This window comes from Manis pentadactyla, chromosome 7 (genome assembly GCF_030020395.1).
Source record: "Manis pentadactyla isolate mManPen7 chromosome 7, mManPen7.hap1, whole genome shotgun sequence".
NCBI classification, from domain to species: Eukaryota; Metazoa; Chordata; class Mammalia; order Pholidota; family Manidae; genus Manis; species Manis pentadactyla.
Genome location: NC_080025.1, coordinates 32,348,084 through 32,369,998, shown reverse-complemented (window position 1 = coordinate 32,369,998; position 21,915 = coordinate 32,348,084). Strand labels below are relative to the sequence as shown.

The 21,915-nt window shown below is 42.4% G+C and overlaps 1 protein-coding gene across 2 annotated transcripts in view; it reads right to left on the bottom strand.

Annotated features, from left to right (window-relative positions):
* Positions 1–426: 426 nt before the first annotated feature.
* Positions 427–21,915, bottom strand: part of ZMAT4 (zinc finger matrin-type 4) — a 335,038-nt gene continuing 313,549 nt past the window's right edge. The window contains exon 6 of one of the 2 annotated variants that reach the window (XM_036877507.2): positions 427–3,249. In XM_036877507.2, the coding sequence (XP_036733402.1) occupies positions 3,245–3,249 (5 nt within the window). In that variant the 3' untranslated portion in view covers positions 427–3,244. The remainder of the gene's footprint in view (positions 3,250–21,915) is intronic. The other variant, XM_036877505.2, reaches the window with a different exon arrangement.

Sequence of the window (21,915 nt, the reverse complement as noted above, 5' to 3'; positions counted from 1 at the left end):
TTGGCCAAGCATATATGAAGCCAAAAAAACACAAACAAACAAAAGCAGCATTTACACAGAGATTTATGCTTCTTAAGCTCTTGACTTTTAGTGAGCTAATCCAAACCATAAATCTATGAGGTAGTTTAGCATGACTTCAGGAGGAATGAATGAAGTGAGAAGCAGAAAAAGAAAAAAGCATCTGTCCCCACAAACTCTTCTCATTCTGGTCACAAAAGAACAGCAATCAGTTCTTGGTAGAAGCTGGTCAAACAAACCATGAATATTTAGCCTGGATGGAATGCAGAGAGGTGGTTACTTTACTACAACAGTGTAGAAAGGTTATTGCCTTACTGGAGCTCTAAGACACTGTGCTCATATTGCCAGAAATACCTCCTGCAAAGATCAGCTTTGGAAGAGGTGTGACGACACCCCCTTCCCCTGAGTCTTAAACTTCCCTTCGGGAAGGGAAGTTTGGCATTGTTCACCTGTCCCATATCTTTCCTCACTTGATCTGATTGGTCTCATAAACTCACTTCAGTGAAAAGGAATAAAGACTCTCGCAGTTCCAATTTATGTTGCTATGTCACCTACCTAAGAGGCAAACGACAAACACATCCTCTGGGTCTTTGCAGCCAAGCAATTGCAGATGCCAGTTTTATTACTACTTTTACCAGCAAAAGGGGTCACTGTAGTTCTCCCTACTTAGCAGATTGTGCTATAATCATATTTATTAGTGCACTGGACTGCAGAGACTATTCATAATGGCAGCTCATTAATTTGGGGGTCACTGCCGTGGCATTTCTGGTCTGAAGCTTACCCCTGTGCTTAAAGAAAAACTCTTTGCAAAGTAAGTGAATTGAATGAACAGGACTATAGGAGTAGTTGAGATGATTGCAACCACTTACCAAGTATCTTTTTAACTACAAAATTTTTCCTCTAATATAAGGATGCCATGGCTCCTGCGTTATGTTAATTCTGAATAATTTTTCCCTCACTTGAGCAAAATGTCAAATAGGAGTACTTGGTTAGTTAGCTGGCATTACTGCAAGCCCTTGGAACAGGGGAAGTACTGTAAATATGGATAATTTAGACAGTCTCACTCTTTCACATAGAGTTTGTCCCTAGATCCCTAAACTGAGAGTTTAGGAAATTGCTGGACTCGTTCTTGTCTGTCCTGGAATCTCAGCTGTAATCAGGTGGTTTTACCTGAGCTCCTCCACAGTGAGCTGGCCTGTGACTTATTAAACAAATATAACCATAATCCCCCACCCCCACAAAAAAAGGAAAGAACAACAGCTAGTTCCCCAAGCAGGGAGGTTTTCATTCACGATTTTCCAAAATAGAAATAACGCTCTTTTTGTTTAAGGTGGAACACATCACCTACTTGGTATACTGGAATGATAATTTCCCTTATCTGCATGGGCAAAATAAAGAAGGAGATATGAAAACAAGAAAGCCTCTGGCAGGCATCCACTGTCACATGACAGGGTGCCAAGAAGCAATGGTAGCTAGATGAGGAATTCTCAAATAATGTGATTATTATATCTGGAAGCTTATCTATTAAGGGGTTGGCATAGCCTCTCTGTAAAGCAAAAGAGATCTGTGTTCATAGGCTCATCTATATTTGGTTATTTCAACAAAATATACTCAAGGGTATGAGCTCATTCACTAAACAGAAACAGAAGCAGATAGTTTTTTCTTTTTTCTTTTTTTTACTTGGACAGTGCTTATTTTACAGCAGAATTGACAAATAAAGCCTTATTTTACACATTCGAAGAAAAATCGTCATTGGAGGTCTGTACCTCCTGACTGTGCTTTCCAAAACAGCAAAAATAGGTTGCTTCCCGTCAAACCCTCCTCCTTGCCATGGGACAGCATGTGGCCAGTGCGGTGGAGCAGGCAATCCCGGCCCTTCCTGAGTGGGCCGTCCTCAAGGGAATGGTGCCAAATTCCAAACACATTAATAACAACACTGTGCATCTCTAAATCATGTCCTTTTTCGCCTGTGTTGGAATCACCTTGGCTCTCTGTGGAAAAACAATAGATGTCCAGAAAACCCTGTCACCAGGAGATCAGTTGCCTGTGGTGGGTCACCAGGGACCAAGGGTGGCCCCAGCCAGAGCAGAGCCTACAGGACACCAAATCCAGTCATGGCAGAGAAGAATTCAAGCTAGACAGAGTACTTTATGATTTACACTCAGAGACGTGCCCCATCGAGGAGTAACAGCTTTCCTGTTTGCCATCCTGGCTGGAGGTATTCTTTCCAAAGTGACTGAGTCTTGGCTCAGCAAGAGAACTTCAGTGAGAAACAGGGCACCTCGCCGTACCCAAGGCTGGCAGCTCTTCAGAATGTGCTCAGTTCTTTCCAAAGCACCGCATTAAAGCCCAGCATTCAGGCCAGCTTTATAACAGATAGGCTTTTATTTCCCTCTGATTCTGGGATGTATAATCCTCCTTTTGGATGCCTTTGGGAAAACATTTCACCGAGGTCAACTGCTGTTAAAGATGTTTTTTGCCTAAGAGGATCATCATGCAGGCAAACGAATTCTTTTCCTAAGCTATTATTTTGGCAGCTTGCAAAGAGGACTTGGCTTAACCTTGAGAAACGGCTCTTTGAATGATCAGAATAAAAGGATGAGGATTCTTCCTTCATGTGCCCTCTTCATTCTCACTGCTCAGACGGCAAATGTGGCTCACATACATGAAGGTGACATGAGAAGGTCGGGTGTTCGTGTCTGTGGTGTATCTTCTACCAATAGTGATTCATTCTGGTTCTGTGCACATGGCCATGAATCATGTTCAACCTAATGAAAGAACACTGTTTGTTTCTTGATGGAGGTGGTTTTGTTTCTATCTCAATCAAAGACTTAATAGAATAATTAACTGCTGAAGGGATCTGGAATACATTGGAAATTGAGATTTTTCCATTGTCTTTAAGCTCAAATGATGCTACCACTGTTGGCTACAGGATTGTAATTTAGAACATGTGCTAAGTATATTATCAGGACAGACTTTAAAAAATCCATCCAAATACCATAACACCACAAAACTAAAAAAAAAAAAAAGAAAGAAAAAAGCAGAAAATAAAACTCATTCACTTTCCAAAACTAAAATTAGTTATATGTTCATCTGTGAGTCCTCATAAGAAATGTTCATTGTTTAGGAAAGAATCCTCTTCTGGTGGTTGACCAGCGATTCTCCATGGCAGAGAAATTCTGACATTTTTTCTCATCTTTTGATTGATGTTCTCACTACTTATTCTTCAGGCTATAAGACAGAAGGGGAACACAGTCTTAACCTTTTTTCATAATTACATCTTCCAACCTCCTTCTCTCAGTCAGTCCCACTCAGTCTCTCTCCACTCCCACATCACGTTAGCCATCAAATTAAAATCAAGTTGAATTTATGTGATGAATCCTTTAAGTTCTAAATAACTTGCATATACCATAACTCAAATCACCAATGTCATCTCGATGTATGTAAAAGAAAATATGTCTCTCTCTTTTGCCAGACATGAAAGTCATTCTGAAAGTTCTTAAAGTGAAAATAACAAATTGGTTTTTATTTATGGCATACCACATATACCCATCTTCAAGTTTCAGACGTAATCACTTGTAGAACACTCTCATTGGAAGGGGAAAACACTATTACCTTTACATTTCAAATTATTATATACCTCATTCTCAATTCACTCAGAATTTTCTCTGTTAGATAAATAGGAAACATTGTTTTGGGTTTTACTCTCAAAAAGTGTTGATTTAAATTAAATAGGTAGCTAATTTTTAAAGAGTTTTTAGTTTTACTTTTCTTTACAGTAAGAAGATATTGCTCTTTATTGCATGCCTACTATGTGTGAAGAATTCCATATGTATTTTACATTAAAATTTAATCCCCACAACCACCTTTAATGTGGATATCATGTCTTCCCATTTTAAAGATGAGAACACTAAGGCTTAAGTTGGCTGCATTAATGGCATAAGGCCATATAGCTGTTAAGTGGTGGGAATTGAACCCTGGGAAAAATCAGACTCAGAAGGTAAAAAGTTTGTTGACATTATGTGCCGGGGAATTCTTGCATGCTATATTGAAGATACCTTCTGGCTGCAGAGGCTGCCAAAACAGTGTCTTCTAAGAGCTGACGATTAACCATAAAGCCACAGAGGGGAGGGTGGCAAAGTTTAAAACAGGTGCTGGAAAAGGCTAGAATCCTTGCCTAGATTTTCCTGTCCCCTATTGTTAAGAGCTAAATGCCTTAGTAGCAACCTGGTAAATAAAAATTCACAAACTACACAGGGAAATTTTATCACTCACTTAGAAATACAGAGCATATCTTGAAATTTTATTTTCCAAAAAAAGGGCTGTCCTAGAATATCCTTAAGATCTAAATAAGGATTTGACTGTTGTTGGTATAGGGCAGATCAAAAGAAAATGAAGGCGATATGCATCGTTTTGTTAAAAATTAGTTCTGAAATTTTTCCTTACAATGATGCTAGTAACTGCAGCCACCTTTAAACAGTTGTTAAAAAATAAATAAACCCTGTTTTAGAATCTCAGTTTCTACTACCATCCAGTCATGACCCAAGGAAATTCTACAGTCATTGTTATCTTCACGAATTAATGTGACATACAGGTTGGAAGTTCTCACTAAGCAAACAAGTGTGATCTCATTTTCATAAGCTGCAAAGATGAACACTTTTCAAATTAAAGTAACTTTGAAGTACAGCATCCCTGTGTAACAAGAAGACCAAACATTTCCAGCTGAGTTGGCTTCTGTCATGATTACATCATAAAAGAAACCAGTAAAGAGTTATTTTTTAAAACTTATAGTAAAAGTGTTATATTAAGAACTTAATCCCATTATGAGGAAAAATAGCACAATATTCCTTTTTATAGTCAGGATAATTATTCAGATCTTTTCTGAACACGTGGAAGTAGTGACAAATTAAAATGCCTTTCAAGTCCATATAACTTTTATAATTATTCATCCATTACTGTTATTATTGCTGAAAAGCCTCCTTCATATTTTAGTCGGCATTCCATTTGATACAAAAGAACGTGGAAAATTTTCCTGCTATTAATAAATATGCAGCCATCCAATCCAAGAAGAAAATTTTATTTCATCTGAGAGATGAACTGCATAATTCATGCATTTTCAAAAATTTCTTTAAATAGAAAATTGAAGAAAGGCACAGGGTAGAAAGAATTCATTGCATAGTTTCCATTTGCTGGGACAGTCTTTGTTCTCAGAGTCTCAAATGTGGTTGGACTTGACAAGACGATTTCAATTGCATTGCATACATACCAACCATACTTACAAAGCTCACTTTATTTTTGACATATATCATCATAAAATGGATGACAACACCCTCTGTTTCACTTTCTAAAAAAAAAATAAAATTGCAACTGAAGGTTAGTAGTTTTTTCTTGGGGTCTTGATTTGCAGTTCAAAACACCGAGAACAGAACATTCTGGAAGGGGTCTCTCCACCTTCCCGAAAGAAAAGTTTCCATGTCAGTGGACTGTGGGGCTCCACCTAATTTCCGCGAGCTCCAGCCCCTGCCCCACAGAGGGACGTGATGACCTTGCAGGGCAGTCTGACACTCCAAGACCCCCAGCCAGATGACAGTCACATCTGTAGGACAGGTTAAGTCAGAAAGCATCTCTCTTCCCTTCCCCTTTTGCCATTCTGACATGGACAGTTCAGAGGCAGGGGAATTCCGAACTGGGTCTCAGATAGATGTCTCTAAGAAGGCTAGTAATACCTGAAAGAAGCCTTCCATATTGAAATTAAACGTTTCTCATCATTGACAATGACTGGAAAGGCACACAAGCTTCCTGAGATATTATCGTGGTTGGGGACAGCGGCTGGGAAAGCTTTGTGACCAAGTCTGTTTGAAGGTGGTGACTAGAGAAAAATATGCTGATTCATCTGTTTCACGCTGAATTTATGCTGTCTGATAAACCAATTAAAAAAACAAAGCGGAACATCCTCAGCCATTATCATGCCTAGTTTCTGGCAGTCAGAGAGAAAGTTTACAGAGGCATGAAAAATGAAACCGTGGACCATGCTCTGCATGAAATGATACAGCCAGAATTTGTTAGAGGAGGACGAATTATGTCCCAGATGTTTTCCACAAACATGTTGCCGAATAGTCGTGACTGTGACCTTGTTCAACCTGCTGCCTGAGATGTGCCACAAATAACATCCAAGAACTTGTCACCTTTGCTCAATTTATTAGGATGAGCCAGTGATAAACCAAATTAAGTTGTATTTCCAAAATTGAATATCTCCCAATTTCTGTTTTATCCTTTCCTGCATTTCCTAACTGGCAAGTGAGAATTCAGGGCAGACGTTCAGTGTTTTCCCAGGCTTGTTCCTTTTCCTTCCTTCCCCCATAACCAATTAACCACACTCTTATTGGTTTCCTATTTCATTCATAAATATGTCATTTCCTATTCATCCCCTGCCCATGCCCTATGCCAGGCCCCTGACATTACACTGGTCTTCTTTCTGTCTGCCATCTTTGCAACCAAATGTAATAGACAAAGATCACTGGTGATGTGACCACTGCCTTCTCTGCTCCATCTTTTTGTCAGCACCCCTGCCCCATAATCACTCTACCTTCTGACCCCAGAGAATTACTTGAGGTTCTGAATGTGCCATGTGCTCCTGTGCTTTGCACAGTCTCCTCCTTCCTCCTGGGAACACACCCCCTCCCCACGCCTTTACCAGCCCAGCTTTTCTCAGACCTCTTGTTGAAGCATGCTTCTTTAATATTTCCTTTCCTGAACTTACCCTGACCCCACAAATTGTATTTGGAATATTTCAAACAGCTACTTGGGAGGAGAAACAAAATCTCCAGAAAATGCCCATCCTATAGGAAGCGAGCAGTAAACCGCCATGCTTATTAAGACAAGGGGAGCAGCATGTTAGGCTTCTGAGAGGGGTGAATAGCAGGGGAATGAGGGGGCTTGGGGAGGAAAGAGAATGTGGCAGAAGAGAAAAAGAATGTGGGAGAAGGGGAGAAGGCATGGAGGGAGTGGAACTAGGGAGATGGCTCTGTTTTGTGAATGGTGCTACCTCTGCAAGAGGCTAAATCTTCAATAGTTGTCTAAACAAATGAAATACTTGCAAAGTGTTGATTATTTGTGGAAGTGTATGTAGTCTGATGGATATAGGGGTAGGAGGGAGAAGCACTCAGAGTTATAACGAGATAAAGATGTAGAAAACCATGATACAATGGGAGTTAAAAATGCAGACAGTGCTTTGCGTCCTGAGGTTGCTGTGAGTTTTGCTGGTCCTCTTCCACCAATCCAGGCTGACTGAAAGTGGGGCGGCGTGCAGCTGATGTCGTTGACATCTGAGTAACATGAGAGGAATTTCTCCAAGTCCTTCTTGGAAAAACAAATCCCATGTATTTATAACTCATTGAATAAAGAAATAATTTAAGAAAAGTTAAGCTAATTGAGAGAAAAGTCAGATACTGTGAACAGTCAAGAAATCATGAATATTTGAAAGTATAGATTTAAAATGAATGCAGCTCTGTCACTTCTTAACATACAAACTAGCAGAACTGAGAACGATTTGTAATCAATTTACCAAAGCACCAAAGAAAAAAAGCCTCTTCTGTTTATACAAGATTTGCATTGTTTATATGCAAATGAATGCTCCTGATGTGCTGGAGAACAATTTAGTCCCTTAAGAAGGCAAATATTCTCTTTATAATCTTGTTTACCCTATTCATTTGCTTTGCCAAACATTTTTCATAAAATCACTAAGAAATGAAATGTTAGAGGCAGAGGACTCCAGGGAACATGTAGGGAAGTCTGAAGTCCTTATTTTATGGATGAGAAACTCCAGGGGGCCTGTGACACACCCATGTACCCTCAGCATCCTGAGGCTGACCCTCATGCCCCAAGGCCCCTAACTGGGAGTTGGAGTGACAGCCACAGCTGAGGCGGATGCAGACAGAGTAAGGGACCTGCAAAGGGCTAGGCTTCTGGCATCACCAGGACCCAACAGCTTCCAAGACGGAAGGCAGAGAGGACTGGACGCCTTTCTGTTTACTTACAGAACCGGAGGCCCGGCTGGTTAATCCCTGTTTGCTTCTCAGCCTCAGCAACCACTTTACCTCCCGCAGGCAACTTTCCTGACTCCCTCCTCCCTCTCTTGTTACCTGCCCATCCTACATGCTTTCCCTTATTGTTTCTGTAACCAAATCCTACTGTCATTGTTTGCTTACTGTCTATCCCTCCTTCAAAGAAGCCTGGGACTCCACTTCTACATTTTCAGTGCTTTGTAGGTATATGACCTGACACAGACTCAATGCATAACCTCTCCAGATAAACACGGGAGGAAAACCAGAGAAGGGATCAGTTGCCTCACTGGGAAGGAGCCAACTGCCAGGTGCTCAGGGTCCTCATTTCCTGTGCTATCTAGGCAAGCCCACTTACATCCTGCATTTCCAGATAAGAAAAACAATTAAGAATTCAAAGCATTTCTATCTCTAGTCTTATCTTTGTCTGCTCTTCTTCTTATAGATTTAAATGTCTTGTGACTCGAACTTGATTCTAAACTCTAACACCAGTTGTTACTAGGTAGATATTCATGTACCATGTTTTTAACTTTATTTAGTCTCAGTTTATCCTCCTGTGAGACAAAGACATCAACAATATCTTCCACATAGGAATGTCATGAGGATTAAATGAAATGATATATATGAATGTGTCCAGTGACTACTAAACATTTAGATCTTTATGTCCTTATCTTTGCTCTTAACCATTTTAAAAGAAAAATGTCTGATGCAGTTATTGTATAATAAAGAATTTGTCTGGCTCTTGTCCCAGGTTCTTAGTATGAGGTACTAAACGCTTAGAATTTCCCTATTGATAGGAGCGTCTGTTACTCCTGGTGGGCCCTGATAGTTTATGCTAATAAGGCGACTCATAATGAGGCCCTAGGTTATGTCAGGATGGGGGCCTGCCATGCAGGCAGGACCAGCCATGTGATTAGAAGGTTGAGGCTTTGAGCTGAATGATACTAGCCAGGCCTCTGGGGAGGGGAGGAGATTGATTCAGTCATGGGGCCAACGATGCAACTGATCAGACCTAAGCAACAAAACCCCAACAAAAACTCTAGACACTGAAGCTCAATTAAGTCTTCTTGTTGATCTACATGAACGCACAGGGAGGGTGGGTTATGCCACCTAATTCCACAGGGAGACAGCCTAGAAGCTCTGCATTTGGGACCTTTTGAGACTTCACCCTATGCATCTTGTGTTGTCCTGATTCCTTTCCTATATAATAAAACAGTAATCATAAGTCCAGTGAACTAAATTCTATGGTTCCTTCTATTGAACTGTCTAACCTGAGTAGGTGGTGGGAACCCTGGAATTTATAGCCACTTGGTCAGAAGTGCAACTAGCTGGGAATCCCCAAAGTTTGCAGCTGGTGTCTGAAGTGAGGGTGGTCTGGAGCGCTATGCCCTTACCATGTGACATCTTGGCTAACTCCAAGCTGCGTTTGATGCAAAAGAAGAAGCTAAAATGGTCTAGATTACACTGGCCCAGTAGCTCCAAGTGGATGTTTAAATGTAAAATAATTAAAGGTAAATAAAAGTAAAAATTCAGTTCCTCTGTCTCATTGGCCACATTTCAAATATTCCATAGTTACATGTGGCTAGTGGCTACTGCATTGGACAGAGTAGTTATAGAACATGTTCATCATCAGAGGACATTCTATTAAGCGTGCTGGACTAGAGCCATCAACTTATCTGAAATCAGGTATGTTTTGAAATTTAAATCAGAGTTCTTTCTTCAAAGAACTTATATAACCACAGAAAAACCATTGCTTTTTTTCCAAATGTAAAACAAAATGAAGAAAAACAATGGGTGCTTTTCATGGAGAGACACTATTATTATGTTCAAATAATCTGTACCTGTCTCTCAAACATCTCAGTGCTTCCAAACTTGAAGATTGGGAAAGAGGAAATGTCCAAACTCTTGAGATATTGTTTCCTACCCCTTCGGCTCAGGTGTAAATGTCCTGGGGTGCATGCCTTTTGCAACCTGGAGACCAGCAGTTCCAGCTGATTCCTGGCATGCCTGTCAGCAGCTGTAGAAGTGGAAGTCCACTCCCCAAAGCTGGCCCTCAGGCAGAGAGGGTTAAAGGATGGTGATGCAGAGTAGTTGAAGCAAAGGAACAAGATGTCAGAAGCATCTGTTGGTGGGTGCATGGTGAGGTCAGATGGAAGGGAAGACCTGGGAATGGAGATGAAAACTGAAAAGAAACCCTTTGTGAGGCAAATTGCTGAGAAGTAGACGGGGAAATATGATTGGATGTGTCAAGCTTGCAGAGGGGAGGTGCTAGGATTGGGACAAAGAGGAGGAGGTCAGGAAGCTGGTGGAGGAGACTTAGGGGCTGAAGGGGGCTGGAAGGACTCTGGTACCCAGGAGAGCCTGCTATTGGTAAAACTAGGATGAACCATGTAATGCAACTTTTATGATAAATTGTTTGATGGTTATTATATTAGCAATACCCCAAAACATTAGGGGATGGAACAAGTGAACTCAGGAAGGGCATTAAATGAGGATCTAGGCCTGGATTTACCACTAAATTGCTGCATCGCCCAAGTGTAGTTTCATCTCCCCAAGCCTCAGCTTCCTCATCTACTCAATGACAAAACAGAAAAAGCCATTTTCCAGGGATTTCATCTGCAGCACGCCAAAGCCCTGTGGCCAAAACAAGGTCAGTGCAGACTCGACCCTTTACGTCGTTCCATTCCAAGCTCAGCAGTTTTCTGTCAGCTCCAGTGAAATTGTCACAAACTCCAAAATGACAAATCCACAGATTGAGAGGGGATTCTGTACTTACTTTTTCTTTCCCTTCAGACTTATAGTTTATTTGCTAATCAGCACCAACTACAAACACAGCCAAAGCTTTCAGCGGATATCCAAATCCACTACTGAAAGCTGTCAGTACATTTCGCAAACAAGACCAAACTCTATCTTATAAATGTGCTGATAGGCCACAAAAGAGAAATAAGAAAGCCAGCATGTGCTCATGCAGAGTATCTGGGAGATGGTGGTCTGCATCCTCCAGGGCACCCAGGTCTCCATCAAAACAAAACAAAATAAAACACATACCCCAGAGGGCAGCAGTGTTTGCAGTGTCTGCGGGAGACAAACTCCATGTAGAGATAATTCAGCTATGTTTAGGAATCATCCTAGTAAAAACCCACCATAATCCCCCACTCCAAATAACTTTACCCTCCCTATTGTTTCTGCAGGACATCCATGATGCCAAGCAGGGTACTTTGGTGTGGAGTCTGGAATCCTTGTCCTGCTTGACACCGTCTATCTCATGTAAGTGGTAGAAAATGACTTAACGTCTTGGAGTCCCAGTTCTCTAGTCTCTAAATTGTGGCTAAGACATCAGCTGCATAGGACTTTTGAAAGGAATAAAGGGACACTGAAAACCCTTTGTAAATGGTAAAATTAATGGAAAAGCTTTTCAAATGTAAATCATTAGAATCATAACTTTACATAGAAATATGACTTTACTATTCCTTAAAGACTATTTTATACATTTTAATTGAGATAATATAGTAAGAATAACATATTAGCTGACTACAGCATTATGGATGGCTTGCTTATGTGATATGATGACTATCACTACGAGCTTCCACATGTGAGAAGACTTGAATCTAATGGGCTTGAGCTACTGGTGACATGTTTGTCAGGCTAGGAGTGCTAGAAACTTTGGCCGAAGTAATCAGGAACTGCAGGGGCAATGAAGCTAGTGGTGGAGGGGTAAAGAAGAGCAGGAAGAAGCCACAGAGAGGATGTGCACTGAGGTACAGGAGAGGCTGTTAAAATATATTGCCCACCTCACCACTTAGTCTTGATCAGCACTGATGTGCCAGGGTATCTGGCTTCTTCTTGCTGCTTAGAGTGAACTGCAAGAGCATTAAACTGAAGGAAGAACCGTCAAACAAAAGGGACTCAAGACTTGAGGATGTGGAAAATTCTCAGCCTTTCTGGACAGCAAAAGATGTGATAATTAAGAAACGGCTTCCAAGTACCAAGAGGAAAATGTGGCTTAGAGATAAAGCTGAATGAGCCCGCATAGCCCTTGGTTAAGAGAAAAAGCACAAAGGGTCAGACTGTTCCTGGAGCTCCAGTGAGATTAAGAGTGCGTCTTAAAGGTTGTCTCAGTGGAACATAGGGCTTCTGGGAGTGTCAGGGCATTGTCTCTCCGCCTTCTCAACAGGACCCAAAGCTACAGAAAGGCTGTTCTCAAGGAGATTGGTGGGTCTGACTTTTTTCTAGTACAGTAAACCCCAATAAGATTCACATAAATCCCACAGAGTTTTTGAGAAAATTATATCAGCAGAAGCACTTCCATTTTGGATGGAAAGTACTAGAGACAGCACCAAATGAGAAGAGGCCAGTAGACCCCAGAGACTCTCTGGCAAGAAGCAGGCCAGTGACTTGGATGCAAGCACAGGCCAGCCTTCATGGGAAAGGAAGGGTGATCTGGGGGCAGATGAAGGTAAGCAGCTCCCAAAGTGGCCTCCAAAGAGCCCTCCTCTTGGTATCCACATCCTGGTGTGAGCCCCTCCACTTGAGTGTGGGCTGGTGACATGTGTCTAAGCACCAGAATATGAACAGTGTTATTGCAGGATTAGGTTACAAAAGACTATGATGTCCATCTTGTTCACACACTCTCTCCTGTCCTCTCGCTTTTTCACAGCTGCCCACACCCAGAAATGCATCCAGCCACTATTTAATGGGGAATGGAAGCCCTCATTCCAACAGCTTGCAGGAACCAGATCCTGCCCACAACCACTTGGGTAAGATTGGAAGCAGACTGGCCCATAGTGCAGCACGGGCTGCAGCCTTAGGAGAAACCCAGAGCCAGTGGACCCAGTGAACCATGGCTGAAATGCTTGGCCTAACAGGAACTGTGAGTTCATAATAACAAATAATAATTTTTTAGGCACTAAGTTTAGGAGTGATTTGGCAAACAACAACGGATAACTAATATCAGTGTTATGTATTAACTGTGTTCCCCAAGCCCTTGCATTCATATGTTGAAATTCTAACCCTGGTACCTCAGAGCGTGATCTTATTTGGAAATAAAGTTATTACACATGTAATTAGTTAAGATGAGGTAACACTGCCGTAAGGTGGGCATGTAATCCAATATGAGCAGTATCTTTATAAAAAGGGGAGATGTGGACATAGAGATATACATACAGAGAGGTTGCCTTGTGAAGCTCAGGCTTCCACAGGCCAAGGAGCAGCCAGCAGCGGCGAGAGGGGGCCTGGAACCCCTCCCCAGCACCTTCGGAGGGAGCACGGCCCTGCCTTGCTCCTTGGTGCTGGACTCCTGGCCTTCAGGACTGGAAGACAATACATTTCTATTGCTTAAGCCACTCAGTTTGTGGTACTTTGTTACACCAGCTCCAGCCAATTAATATGATTAGAAAATGGGAGAAAAGTTATTATGGAGTAGTAGAAGAGCAAAGAATGATCTGCTCTGATTTTGGTGGTCTTCCGGAACACTGGCACCCCGTTGCTAAGTCTTAACAAAACAAAATAAAAACCTACATGTCCCTAGTCCAATGCCATCACCACAAGGCTTTTCTGATCAGGAGAAGTTACCGGGCCAACGCCGAGTCACCCAGCTGGGCACACACCTTTCACCATGACCTCCTTTGCACACCTCAAAAAGGTAACTGAGGTGAAGGAGCTGGAGGAAAACAAAGCAGACCAAAGCCTCAGGAGCAAATAAAACAGAAAAGTCAGTGTAAGGAGAGTCCTGGTACATCTCACCTCCTATATAGATCGTTCCAAAAAAAAATGAGAGAGAGAATTTGACTCTCTTTTGTGTAAATTAATTTACAGCCCTACTTGACCCATTTAAAAAACCACAGGGTGAATCACTTTAACAAGAAAATATCTTATGTACCTCTTACATAAATTAAGGCTCCATGAGGCAGCACGCCAGCTCAGCTCGGGATGTGAACAAACCATCTCCTAGGCACCAAGATCCATCAGTTCTCAAACTCTATACATATTCACTTTCAATTAATAGACAAAAAAGACATTGATTATGGAAAAATCAGGGCTGAAAACCAGACACTGTGATTAAAATTCATGCTGACTGCCCTCATCCAGGGCTGGCAAGTCCTGATGGGGAAAAACGATCCTTTTTTGTTGACTTTGTTAATACTTGAGAAGAAAGACAGAAGATGTGAATTGTGTTCCAGTGGTCCTCAGAGGGAACCACTGATTCCTGAGGCAGCATAATTATCTGCTTCCAGCTACGACCTGTACTCCCTGAAGACTGACAAGGAGGGAAGGGAGAAGGCGAGCCAGGGTTCTCCGAGGCTCTGGGAGCTGCTAGTGCCAGGAATCGCTCTGCTCCTAAGTGATTGCTACAGAAATGTAGGTTATGTGCAGTGCATAAAACTGTAGTGAAATATGGCTCCACACTGCTTCTGCAGCCGAGCCATATCCTGCTGCCGCAGGCTGGTCTGAGTAGAGTCTAATTTTTAAAAGCATTTCACACACACACACACACACACACACACACACACACACACACACACACACATACACACACACACACACAACTAACATGGGAAAAAATATGGAAATGCAATCATGGCGAGGAGTGACATTTCTCAAGGTGCATCATTTGCAGTGTTTTGATTAACTCTCATTTCTGAACAGCAAAGCAGCTTATGTTAATAAACAGCAAACTCCAATTAGACATCTGTGAGTGGCATCTCAGCGGGGTCCCTGGCCGGCTCGTGTGTGGGATGGGATCTCCCACAGTCAGTGTGTGCTGCGGCCTGGGCATGGGGAAGGTTTCCAGGGGCCTCTGCAGCCCCGTGCACTTCGCTCCTGTGAGCGCACAGACCCCTCTGTGTATTGTGCATGTCGGTTGTGTCGGTTCTTTCCTTTCCTGGCCACTCACCCAGGTGTCATGGTGTGTCTCTCTGACCTCAAGTTCAGAATCTAGAGCGCGACAATGCTGAACAGAAGCCACCCCTGATTAGTGAAGGAGGTTAGGTGACTCTTGGGGAAGGAAAGGAAGCACAGTGTGCTGAACAGGACGTGGATCCTGGGGCCGGACAGATCTGTATTTGAATTTCAGCCTTGCTATTTACTAACTATGTGACTTGGGAAAATTGTTTCAGCTAGCTCAGCCTGGCATCTCATCTCTGAATATTAATACCTGCCCCTTGAGCCAGGCATTGCTTTAATGTGATGGCGACACAAGACATCAAAGTGGTATAAACCCAGGCCTCATATTTGACTATGGATAGACCCGTGACGATTGAAAAAAATGAAATGATATGGTATATTGGAGACAATAAGGACTGTGAAAACATAGAAAGCAGGGCGGTCAGGGCAACTGCCACTGGCCTGTGCAAGGAGATCACCTGCTGACGGTGGCTGTGGGGGTGGGAGGTTAGGGGGGAAGAGGAGGCCAAAGGTTCAGGAGATGCAAATGCTCTGAGGCTCTCCGTGGTGTCTCCAAGGACTGGCAGGGAGGTCAGTGCAGTTCGAGCTGAGGGAAGGAGGGTGAGGAGCTGGGAGAAGGGCAGACAGATAGCAGGAGGCCAAAGTTTCAGGTGTGTGTCAGCGCAGGCTTGGGCTCCTAATGGTAAACAAGATGGAAGCCATTAGAGTGTTTGAAGCAAAGAAGCGGGCTGATTATTAAGGATTTAGTGGTTAAAAGAAAATAAAGAAAAAGATAAAGAAGCAAAACAGAAGGGGAAGGTGGGAGGGGGCATTCTTCTTCCCTCTTAGGGGAAGGAGAAAGTATGTAAGTACTTAGCACATCTCCTGGACACACAGGTGCTTTACAAATGCTCCTTTGCAACCCTCTCCACATTCCCCCCAAAATCACAGCAATCTCTCTCTCCCCTTTTGCCACAAGACTGTGTGTTTTATGCATACAATTTTGGCTGGGAATTTTTACGTTGCCTGAATTAATTTCATGAAACTTAAATAATAGAAGGAAGTATGAAACCAGAGCACCTTGTTTTATTTGAGATGCTGATGATTCTGGGGGTGATTGTCACCTTGTGGGTCTAGGAAGTCAGATAATGTTTCACCTTGTATCCATCATCAGTTGCCCAGAGACAAGGCTGCTCTTGACCAAGGTCTGCAGATTCACCCCACACGTCTGTCTGGAGAGCGCAAGGATGTGCTGTCCCCAAACAAAAACAGACAAGGACAGAGAGGGGGCCAAGAGAGTCCTTGTCCATGCAGTGAGGAATTCATTTTGAATCTCATGATCTCTTAGTTATTACATTAACCTATGGCTGTTCTCCTCCTTACTAACTTCTGCCAAGTAGACACACACCAAAAGAGATACAGAGACGCAGGAGAAGCAAGCTCACTGATCACCCCCCTTTATGAGATTGGAGGCACTGGACTGTAAAAATGTCTCCTGAGGCAGAAAGGTTGCATCTCAAGCCTTGAGTTATCTTTGAGGGTTGGGTAAATGCCTCACTGTCCAAAACTTCCCTTCACAAACCAGTGTCTCTCCCTGTAGTCCTTAGCTGAGGGGATGGCTGCGCTTTCTAGTGCCCAAGCCACAAACTTGGAAATCTAAGATGCTTCACGTGCAACTCACAATCAAGTTATGTTAATTCTACTTCTGCATTTCATGTTGCTGTGATAGTTCAGAACATACAAGAGTCGACCTCCTCTCCCTGATTCCTTTCACGTCTTCTAATCCATCCACTGACATATTTGGAGTGGGTGAAAACCTATTTAGGGCTCTTCTCTGCTCAAAACTCTCCAAAGCCTCCTCACAGCCTACGATCCTGAGGGTCACATATTTGATCTGGACTTGGCTCCTGAACGTCTCTGGTATTATTTCTGAATATCTGCCCCTCTCGCTTTCTCACGTCCCCAACCAAAATGCATTTTAACTCCAGCCGTATTGAACTTGTGATTCCCTTAAAGTGCAACAAACGTTTTTTGACAAATATTTTGTTTCATATGCCCTCTTAGCCTGGAGTGCTGGCCTCCCAGCACCTGTGGTGGTCCTGAGATTGTGCCTCGTAGACCTGTACCTACAGAGAACAGAGGGTCCCGTGGTCTTCTCAGACCATGGTGGCTAAGACGTTAAGGCAGATCCTCTCCTGGAAGGTAAGGAGGTCTTCCGAGCCAGACCTTCACTCCATCGTCTTTCCTGAGACTGCACATTAGTCTAGCGCACTTCCACTCAACTTGCCTTCCCCCCGTCTTCTTCACTCAGGGTCAGACATGTCTGCCAGCTTTCCCTGCCTCTCCAGGATCACTCTGCATTGTCTGTCACAATCGTTTCCCCTAATAACATTCTTGCACATTTAATCCTGTCTTAGCATCTGCTTCTCAGAGGACCTGGTCCCAGTCTAACAGCATGACCGTCTGGTGAAAGCCAACTTTTTCATCTGATATGTTACTTCTCTACAAGGTATCTTATGACGCCAGGTAAACCAATACATAACATATAGTAACAGTATATTATATATTGTAACTAGCATCAGCACTGGTAAAATTACAGATGCAAATATACACATCTCCACTATATCCTATGTGAAATGCCATCATCCTTCCTACTACACTGCATATGCTCATTATAGTGACAGTGTCTTATACCATATTTCTGTACTCATGGAGCTGGACACAGTGGTTGGCCCACAACCAAATATGGTTCATCAGTGACTAGGAAAGTTCTTAGCACATAGCAGATGCTCAATGAAGATATGTTGGAAGAGTTAATGAATGATGTTTACTGACTAAATGCATGAATGAATGGCACACAAGCCTGCAAGGCAGGGGTAGAAATCAAAGGTGGTAGAGAAACACAGGGAGAAAGAGAAAATGTTTTCTTTCCTTGAAGGAATAATGGAGAATGAGCAAACTCTAACAGATACAGATTGTAAGAAAGACAGAATTGTCCTACTGACATTCCGATTAAAAGTATAACTATAAATCAAGCATTTGAAATTTTGTGATTTTGTTATGTTGGACTGTTTTAGTAGTTTTGTTCTTGTAGTTGTTACATAGTAGAAGATGCATTGGGTATAACCTGGATGTTCCAGAAAGGTGGGCAATTTGTTGGAGAGAACATACAAGTCTATCTCCTAATGGGAAAGACATAAATTTGCAGAGGAGACTCTGCAAGAAAATGACCACCCCCATTTTAAACATTATTGCACTAAAACTGTGTTGTCAAGAGCAAGGTACCCTTCGTAGAATGAGCTAGGCCTATAGCTTACTGTATGCCAGTCCTTTACTGAGGAAGATGCTATATTTTAAGAAATGTTAGTTAATCCATGATGAATTTGCAATTTGCAGTTCCTCATTTTAAGAAATGAAAGCTGTGATATAATAGAGTTTAAAAACGTGGACGCCCATCCCAGTTTTTCCCTTTGCTAACTCTGTGACTTTGAACAAGGAAGGAACATAACCTCCCAGAGCACTAATCTCCTATAAAAGAAGAATAATAATAAAACTTCCCATACAATGTTTGTGAGGATTGAATGAGATAATAAATGTGTATGCTATAAGAACAGCGGCTGACACAAAATTGCTGCTCAGTAAACGCTGGCTGTGGTGGCATCTAATGCATTTTAAATGTCTGAGATGGATTTACAGCTTGGTATTTCTCCAAAATTGAAATCTACTTGGAAAGGTTTTTCATAATAATCATCTCTTACTCTTTCTGAACCCACTCACCCTTTTGGGATGTATTCCCAACCCAGGTTCTAAGGAGAGCTCCTCTTTGGCTGGGTTTGAGAAATCTCCCCAGTATAGTACCCCCTCTAGGTCACCTTGCCACCCATCAGAGTTTAGTATGCCTGGAGGCCTCATATGAGGCCTAGTCCTCCATAAACGTGTGCAGTTGTAAAGCTGTGCCTTTACCGCCAAACTCCCTACCCTTTTCCTGCTGGTCCCCCTGCCCCATCCTTGTTCCTACTCTCCAAACATCACATCCTCTTACTCTTCTGATTACTAAAATACATCTGCTGGAAACAATCAGATCAACTATTCACAGGAGGGATCTTCAGTATACTGATAATATAAACTCCTACTGGGGCCAGGCACTGTGTTCGGTTTTGCTAGGGATGTTCTATGTTAAAGGAGATAATGTACTATAGCATATAAATAAACACAAATGAAACTCAATTGGAAGAACTTGAACAAGCAGGTGGACTTGATCCTGTGCAAGGAAGGTGAGTCTCCCCATGCTCAGTGTATCACCAGCACAGACAGGCACACACGCTGCTGATGTTCAGGGGGACCCCAAGGGTTATCTCCTTCATTTTGACTGTAGGGAATGTGGCAGCTTTAAAATATGTCCACAAATTCTTCCACACTCCTCCCTTCAAGAGGAGGAACATAATCTCCACTTCAATTCCTTTTAATGTGTCTGGACTTGACTTGCTTCTAGCAAATAGAAAAAAAGTAGACTTGATGATGTGTGACTTTAGAGACTTGGTTACACAAGACACTGTGTCTTTATCCTTGCCCTTTCTCTTGAATTTATCACTCTTGGAAGAAGCTAGCAGCCATCTGAGGAGGCGAGAGCATGTGGGAAGGAATGGAGGCTTCCCACCCAAAGCCACGTGGGTGGCCATCTTGAAAGCGCACTTGTCCACCCCTGTCAAGCCTTTGGACGAACAAGGTCGTGAGTCACGTCTTGGCATCATTCCTAATTCACAGAAACTGAGATAGCAACTATTTGTTGTTTCAAGCTACTTAGTTGTGGGATAATTTGTTACATAGCAAAAGACGATACAGAGGAAAGCTGGACAGTCTGATGTTTTAGAGTTTGAAGAAGTATATTGTGTTTCCAGGTAGCTGCTGAGTTTCCTGTGCCATTACAAGAGAATGCGGCCTGAAAATGCTAAAAAAAATGTCCAAATCCATGGTTGACTCTCTCATCCCAGGATAGGCATGTCTGTCTGGGCTTTAAGATCAAAATAAAGGCACCTTACATTCATATAGCATTTCATGCCTGACGTTGTTTGATCATCACAATAATCCCATTGGAAAAGTAGGAAAATTATTATTCGACATTTTATTGATACTATCAAGTGGATTGCCTAGAGCTTCATAGATAATGACTGATAGGACCCCCGAATTTCGATCTAACATAATTTCATCTGCATTATCCTCTCTGCCTGCATCTATTCCCAAGCCAATGACTGTTAGTGAATAGGCGAGAGGAAAGAAACTCTTACTGATTATTCACTCTGTGTCAAGACGTAGACCATGTATTTTATATACTTTATTTCATCATATACAATAGCCTAGCTCATTAATATCAGTTTTCAGATGAGGACTTTTGAGAGTATGGTAAATTAACAAGAGCACTGTGAGTGGCCACTGTGCCAACTGATGGTTTGGGTGTTTAAAGTATTATATCTATCGAAGCCACCACCATTCAGTCTTCATATTTCTATGCCTAAAATTCTTTGTCGCTATAAGCTGACATGACATAAGGTGGGATCATCCCTAAGTAATTTTTATCACTTAAAGTCTTTTGTATTTGGGTAAAAGGCAAGGACAGAGCAGGCTTCAACTACAACCTCAATCATACCACCAGCCTCAAGATGAACACCAGTTTCTGCTTTTGCTTTTGATAATCGCAAACCCAGCATTGTCTTTTACAACAAACAAAAATTAACTAAACGAAGTAATTTAGATTCTGGAAATACATCAGTGAAAACACTAAACTTCTGCCCTTGCAGATTGAAAGTGCTAAACAATCATAAAAATATTGAGATCAAATAAAATTATTTGTGGGAAATGTCCTTCTGTCTCCTGCCACTTCCTCACCCAATTCAGTTGGATCTGCAGTAGCATTTGCCAACCTTTTTACTTGTTCTTCACCAATTACCTCTCAAGTACCTCTTAGTCACAGTCTCAGGCAGCCTCTGCAGGCTCTGAGATTATCATCAACAATGATAGCAGCCAACATATTTTGAGAGCTTGTCCAGGCTGAGCACTGCTTGGCTTCATGGCAATGATCTCACTTGGTTTTCATGACCCCATGAGGTCAGCACTGGATCCCCATTTTACAGATGAAGACAGTGAAAACGAGAGAGGTTCAGCTGCCCTCCCCATGTCATATAATCAGGGAGCTATGTGCCAACTAGCCACATAGTCCCAATGTCAGAGCCCATGTCCTTCACCGCAAGGGTACACGGTCTCCCCTCCACTCCCTGGCTCTCAACAGATGACCATTTCTGCTGCACTGGCCAGACTGACCCCATGAAGCACTAACTCCCTCTGCCTCCTTCTCTCCCATGAATAGAACACCTGGGACCCCTTCCATTCCTACTGCAGTCAGAGTGTGGGTCCCGCCTCCTGCTGGGGACAGGACCTCCTCTTCCACCTCTTGAGCTGTCCTGTCCCATCATCTCCAGGACCTCTCTCACTCTATGTAAAGTTAAGTTACTGAGTGACTAGTCTCTACCCTCCTCACCTCTCATTCCCCCTTCGACGTGCCACAGTCGATCTGCTCCCCTGACCACTCCACAAACTGCCTTTGCTAAGGTGATGCAAACAACCCACTTCCAGACCAGGCAGTGAGCATTTTTATTTTATCTTACTAGATTTCACCCCTGCATCTGGCTATGTCTAGGCTAGGACTCCTTCCTTAAAAATCTCATCAGAATTCTGAAATCCCAGTCACATGACTCTCCTGCTTCTATGACCAATTCCTTTCGATCTCCTTCATATAATTTCTTCCACCTACATTTAAATGTTGCTGTTTTCAGGGGTTCCATTCTGGCACACCTCTCTTGCACTCTTTACCCTTTATTTTACTCAGTAGCATCCATGCTCATCAATTTAATGATGCTTTGTCTGAGGATCCCCAAATCATATTTCCAGTCCTAGCTGATTT